This window comes from Portunus trituberculatus, chromosome 6, assembly GCF_017591435.1.
Source record: "Portunus trituberculatus isolate SZX2019 chromosome 6, ASM1759143v1, whole genome shotgun sequence".
Taxonomy (NCBI): domain Eukaryota; kingdom Metazoa; phylum Arthropoda; class Malacostraca; order Decapoda; family Portunidae; genus Portunus; species Portunus trituberculatus.
Genome location: NC_059260.1, coordinates 8617935 through 8624761, shown reverse-complemented (window position 1 = coordinate 8624761; position 6827 = coordinate 8617935). Strand labels below are relative to the sequence as shown.

Here is a 6827-nt window from a genome sequence, read left to right as displayed (position 1 = left end):
ATATATATATATATATATATATATATATATATATATATATATATATATATATATATATATATATATATATATATATATATATATATATATATATATATATATATATATATATATATATATATATATATATATATATATATATATATATATATATATATATATATATATATATATATATATATATATATATATATATATATATATATATATATATATATATATATATATATATATATATATATATATATATATATATATATATATATATATATATATATATATATATATATATATATATATATATATATATATATATATATATATATATATATATATATATAAGGAGCTGCGGTTGTGTGTGTGTGTGTTCACTAATTTTAAAAATAAAGACTTCTTACTAAGTTGAGAGGGAATAGCAAAACTGGAGAAATGAGGATCAGAACTCACCTTGTATTTTTGGCCACCTTTCCTCTTAGGAGCATGCTTCAGGGCCTCACTAATTTGATGCTCCACTGCAGAGGTTTTTGCTTCTTTGTAGGTTCTCATGCATGCTCCTTTGGGTAAAGAAACCAAAGCATATGAATGTCAGACAAATTTTTGTTTTAGTGTCAAGCATAGGACACACTATTTTCATAACATTACTACATATACTGCTTTGAGTCAGATGAAAACAAGCAATTCTGCACACTTACTGATGATAACTTTGCAGATGGGAAGATCACTAAATGGTAGCTTCCCTTTCTTTCCTTTGAGGCTGTAAAACGACCACACGGAATTAGTTCCAAGCTTTTAAAATCCTCCGGACAGCATCGCCAAGGCTGTGCCCTCCAAAAGATGACAAATACAGTGTCTGCAACAAATAATAGTAGGACCATAAATACAAGAAGATATGATTCTTCAAGACAAAAATAATCTTATATCAATATTCAAAATATCATGAAACTTTCTCATATTCAAATTTATACATTTTTATTTTACCAAATTCCTTTTGAAAGATTGATCAGCCAATTTAGAGTTTAGGTCATCCAGTTCCTCCAAGCTGCTTACTGGAGCTGGCAGTACATCCTCCACATCATCCCCTAGCCCACTGGAAGAAGACTGTAGGCAGCTTAACATCAGCCGCTGGTTTTCCTGGATTGTCTTGAAGTTTGCCATTACAGCGCTCTTGAACTCTGCATCAGGAAGAAAGATTTTCAGTCACAAAGTAATATTTCTAGAAGGTTGATTGTTACTGTCACTGGCAGACTATGAAAAAAAATGCAAGTTTTAATTTTTAAATACACTTAATACGTAAACAATGAAGGCATGCTCTACCTGCAAACTCTGTCTGTGAAACAGGTACAAGTTCTGTTGCACCTCGGTCTGATGAAGCTGTCAGAAATTTAATGTGTATAAGCACCTGTGTGTGTGTGTGTGTGTGTGTGTGTGTGTGTGTGTGTGTGTGTGTGTGTGTGTGTGTTTCTGTTAATTTCATATATCAGCATTGCAGTTTAGGTCTACCCTGAGATGAGGTGAATGAAAATAAATCACTTTGTATAATCATAAGGATATGGATTTCGTTTACATATCATACAAATTAAAATTACCTGATGTGTATTTTTTTTTCAAATCTTGTGCGTTAACATGTATTATTTCTGAGGACCGTGATGAGGATCTGGTTTTGAAGGATGCATCAGACCATTCTGTAGGGAAAATGGTAATAAAAATAATAGTGGAACTTATATAACTACTATGGTGAAAGTTTCCCCAAAGACAGAAATTTGTAAATACAAGCTTTGTTGTCATACATACCTGGGGAGGAAAATCTTTCATGAACAACTGAGTTTTTGGTATGATGCGAGCTTGTTTTGGAAAGTCCAACTGAAAGGTAATTGGGTACAAATTCACTGTATGTTGTGGTTCTTAACTCATGGAATTGTGAACATATTCGCACACATACTGGCAAAAGTTTCGTGCAATATAGAAAAAAAAACATGCTTACCATTTAGGTGAGGAGATTGTGGCAGAACAGCTACAGATGGAGTGTGGGAGAACTCAGGATTATCGCCTTCATCTGTATAAGTTTACGAGCATACTAGTCATTTTGAGTTTGTCTTGTTGTCATAATGAATTAATTAAGGACACATATATGAACAAACCATTCTGTTCAATTGCCAGCATAAGCTATTACAAACCAAAGAATATAATAACGTATAAGAAAAATCTTACCATCAGCTTCATCTGAGAAGTCATATCTAGCAGGCTTTTTGGTAACTCTGCTTTTTGGACCTTCAGGTTCTGTTTCAACATTTGACGTAACCTCTGCTCTCCTGGACAGTTCCTGGGCCTTGCTGTAGGTTTCTGTGGCGCAAAAAAAATTTACGTATGTAGTTTAAATTTTCATACATGGCATTACAAGCATAAAATTATTCAGATGTTAATAATAATTTACACCTGTCATACCTGCAGATGAAAAAATCCTTATCTCGTATGAATTCCATTTTTCTTTATCTGGGATTTCTTCCTTTTTCACCTTGGCTGCAGCACCTGCCCTTGGAGGCCAGTAACAAAACAGACCCTGAAATTAAAAGATTAGCACACTGTTAATATCAACGATGCATATACAAAACCAAGATTTATATTTCAAGTACTTATATCTTAACTGTCAGAGAGTATTTGTATAACGAGCAAGATCATCTGTCTGTTACTCCTTAAACCCGTTAGCATGCACCATCAACATCTTTAAAGGGAAACTCACTTTTTCTTTATGCATTATCCATGACTTGGGAACAACTTCAACTGCCTTTTCATCCAGAAACTCCACAACTACAAATGACATCTGTTAAAATATATTTAAAATTAATGATACATTTCCATGATCACAGGCAGCAAATTCTACACTGTAACCATTTAACATTCAAACTTTTCTACTTAAAAGTTTCCTCACCTGATAGTTTTCAGAATTCATGCAGTATTGCTAGGATTTTTGTGTGTCTTCCACTTCTACTATGTACCATAATTGCCTTTGTTTTTAGGTCGCTTTTTTTAATAAATTTCATATAACTTTTTGCTGTATTTATCTGATAAACTCCAATAATCTTGGAATCACATGGGTCATTAAATGCTGATTCTGTTCTGTTGTACACTCTGCACAGTATTTTCTGGTTTCCTTCATCATCTCTTTGGTGTGATAAGGCCACTGCTTCACAACAAGATGAATCATCCAAAATATATGTATTGTCAGGTTTGTTAGTGCAGATGATTTTCTTAAACTTTGCAGGTTTCATTTCACCTGGGTCATTCTCCAGTTCATGAATTCTTTTTACAACTTGTGATAAAGCATTTTTTCCTGATCTAACCATTTTCTTCAGTTTATACAGATAGTTCTCAAATGGAAATGCTGCACAGACATCCAAGCTTCCAAACCAACCAGCATCTTCTGCAAGGTGAAGCATGCTATGGACATTGTACACTAAGAACTCATTGCCATAGAGTTCCCGACCTCGTTTAACAAAATACACCAGTAGTTGGTGAGCATAGCCCTTATGCATCTGAATAAGTCTTGGTGACACAAGAATGCACAGAGCAACAGAAAGAGTCATAAAATGAGCATAAAGGTCACCTCTTAGGCTGCCTTTAAGAACAAGTTTGCCAGTATACAACAAAAACTGTCTGAATTCGGTTGCCTTCCATCTGTCAATTTCAGAAGGCTTCTAGGTTTTCGTGCAAAGTTGCTGGGGACAAACTGTTGCATTTCTAAGAGTTTCTTGTTGATTTCTTCAACATGCCTCTGCGTAATCCTAGTTTCTTTTTTTCCTTTTATCCATATCAGGAGTAAGCGCCTCATCACACCAAGGCAGGCTTGATGCATGTAATCTATTGGAAATGATTTTATTAGATCCACAGGAAGAGCTGTAAAAGGGGAAACCCCACAATGGTGCTCTTCTTGAATCTGGTCTCTAAATGACTCATTAGTGCGCAAGACAATATTATCAATTTCCTGATAGGTAAGCCTTCCATACCAAACTCCTTTTGTGTACACTTATCGCATCCATAGTAACCTGAATATTGTTTAGTGGCTTTAACCATTGCTCTTGCAGGGGCATCACAAACGATGCTTTTCAGTGTTACATGTATTTTAAACTCCTCATACTGAATGCCATGCTGCAGTATGTCATTCAGCTCTCTGATCGTGTCATTCAAGAAATCTAAATTGCATGGCTTTGACGATCCACACGTTAAAGCGACAGGAAAGACAGTTACTGGCTGAATCATGATAGCACACAGCACTGGCCACATGCATGTGTTTGAGCTTTTAAATAGTGGAAGGCCATCAATATTGAGGGACACTTCCAGATTTTGTGTATTTTGTTTTGTTTGTCGAGGATATTTTTCAAAATTTTTTAGTAATGATTCTTTGAGTCCCAAATAAATGTAGCTCATTCCAGATTTGTCTTCAATCTTCACATTTCTTTCAGTTTTCAATAAGGTGCGAGCAGATAAGGGTAGAGAATTATGGCCATTTGATCTTAATAGCTTTAGCAAATCATCAGCAGCATTGTGTTTTATTTGGTGTTTATTTATCCAAGATATTAGGTCACTTGAAATATTTCTTCCTTCATCTGATGACAATGAATCAGATGAATAAAAGGATTTTCTTCAATCAAACACCATGTTTCATCACCATCCTCACTACTTTCTGTACTATGTGGTGCTACATCTTCCACAGACAAGTCCTTCGCATTTTCTGAAGAGTGAATTATATCTGCACATAAATCAACAGAATCGTTACTGTCACTGCTACGGTCTTTTGTTGAACATGTTGCAATTTTTTTTGCAAATCTTTTTCTAGCTATCCAACTTCTCTGATATTGCTTTCGTTTTTCCTTTCGATCCATTTAAAACCTGGAAATCAAAGAAATGCACTAGTTTCATACTACAGATATTAGTTACACTGAAAAAAAGTTGGGTGAGATAAAACAAATATCTTTTATGACTTAAAAAACATTAATGACGGAAGACGCATTGATTGCTGTACAGATTTAGGGTCAGCTAGTGGCCGAAGAATCTTTTGGATATCGATAAAATTCATTGGGGTGTCATTGAAGTATCTTTGAACATCATTGGTGTTCATTGGGATAACACTGGGTTAACTGAAGGCAAAGTAAGTAAAAAAATTATAGATGTTAGTCTACATGTTAACTACTTTAATTGTAATGCCCATGCATGTGTGTGTGTGTGTGTGTGTGTGTGTGTGTGTGTGTGTGTGTGTGTGTGTGTGTGTGTGTGTGTGTGTGTTCATAGTGCTTAAATACAAAACATTACCTTAAAAAAACTCGTTTACTTGAAACCAGAATGGCAGGCAGGTACAGAAGCAAGGGCAAGTACAGCTACACCAAGGATTATGGCATTCACACCCTTGGGATATGTAGTTAATTATGGTGGAAATTGTATTCTGCAGCTCCAGAGAACAGCTGATGCGTAGAATGACGTATGTGCCATCAAATGATACACTAATGTTCATTGCAGGGATCCCACTGTTTGAAGCTGTTGTCTTTGTCATTCTGTCAGTGGAAAAAAAAGACTTACAAGTTCCTGGATTCTTACTTTATAATGCCATCCTCTTATTATAGATAAAGCTACTTACTGTCTGTCAGGCCTAAAAACCTCCAATATATAAAAATTACATAATTACACCTCAGCCGCGATGTTACCAGGCCACACACAGACTACGTGACAGCTATACACTTATATAATTCCAACCGCGCACTTAAAACACCAGAATATAAGTAAACTAAGTGAAAATGTGTAACACTAAATCACACATAAAACCACATGTGATTACACCAAAATTATGTTAGATAACAGCTAGCCAGACCACGTACGTGACGCCTCTACACACTTAAATGCTTACAAAACATGCACGCACTTAAAAAATCATTATGGCATTCACACCCTTGGGATATGTAGTTAATTATGGTGGAAATTGTATTCTGCAGCTCCAGAGAACGCTTTAAAAAGTATTACACTCCTCTAAATCACGCATGAAAACCAATTATACCACCAAAATTACGTCAGATTACAACCAGGCAACGTAAAGTACCATTATATAAGTAATCTAAGTTAAAAAGGTTTAACACTCCTGTAAATCACACATACAAAACCACTACTACACCACCAAAACTACGTTAGATTACCTCATCAGCCATGGTATAAGTTTGCGCAAGGACAGACAAACAGGTACCAATCATGTACTAGAATATGGGGCTTGCGTTAAAATATATCCTACGCACGTTAATTTCACCTCTTATATGTAACTTGCACGTCTACTTAAGCCTTGGACACTCCAGACTAAGTTAGAATGGTGAATAATGACATGGAAAGTGTAAAAATTGTGATACACGGCGTGCATTGTTAACCCACGCTGTCCCTCGCCACTACATTTTTCATCACATTTCACCTTCAACACAATTTACAGGGATGATCTGCCGCTCTACCTAATCCCTGAGCACTTAATGTCATGTGTGTAGGTGTAACAAAGGTGGGGGAAAGGTGTAAATGACGTAAAAAAGATAAAAACTCACCACATTATCCGTGGCGGGTAAGCACATGCAGCAGGCGGCGGAGGAACGTGCGGGAGAGTTGCCGCTGATCGAACACTTTACAAACTATTAATGTTTATTTCGTCATATTTATATATATTACTGTTATTCTTAGTGTTTATCACGTTTTAAATTACACTGATTTGTTTTCCGGAATTGTATTTAACGTGGAAGATCTTATATACGGGGTTCTGTGCATGCTGCGTCAGCTGAAATTTAATCCCCGGCTGGCTGGCGGGAAGAGTG

At 35.4% G+C, this 6827-nt stretch overlaps 1 protein-coding gene across 2 annotated transcripts; it reads right to left on the bottom strand.

Moving 5' to 3' along the window:
* Window positions 1-445: 445 nt before the first annotated feature.
* On the bottom strand, window positions 446-6827 carry LOC123517188. 2 transcript variants are annotated; one of them, XM_045277196.1, is made up of 11 exons: window positions 6564-6827; window positions 2738-2818; window positions 2443-2557; window positions 2209-2340; window positions 1982-2053; window positions 1792-1860; window positions 1587-1682; window positions 1315-1371; window positions 979-1172; window positions 693-754; window positions 446-554 (listed from the first exon to the last, which is right to left on the bottom strand). In XM_045277196.1, exons 1-10 carry the CDS (start codon window positions 6588-6590, stop codon window positions 722-724), a joined length of 876 nt encoding a protein of 291 aa, XP_045133131.1. In that variant the 5' UTR covers window positions 6591-6827; the 3' UTR covers window positions 446-554; window positions 693-721. The 2 variants fall into 2 exon arrangements, with proteins under 2 accessions (XP_045133131.1, XP_045133138.1); XM_045277203.1 differs by having other exon boundaries at window positions 448-554; window positions 1048-1172.

Coding starts and splice junctions, on each gene's coding strand:
- LOC123517188 (XM_045277196.1), bottom strand. CDS start 6,590: ATGTGCTTACCCGCCACGGATAATGTG. Junction 1,861..1,981: donor ACAATCTCCTCACCTAAATG/GTAAGCATGTTT, acceptor ATTACCTTTCAG/TTGGACTTTCCAAAACAAGC. Junction 1,372..1,586: donor GAAAAAAAAATACACATCAG/GTAATTTTAATT, acceptor AATTTCTGACAG/CTTCATCAGACCGAGGTGCA.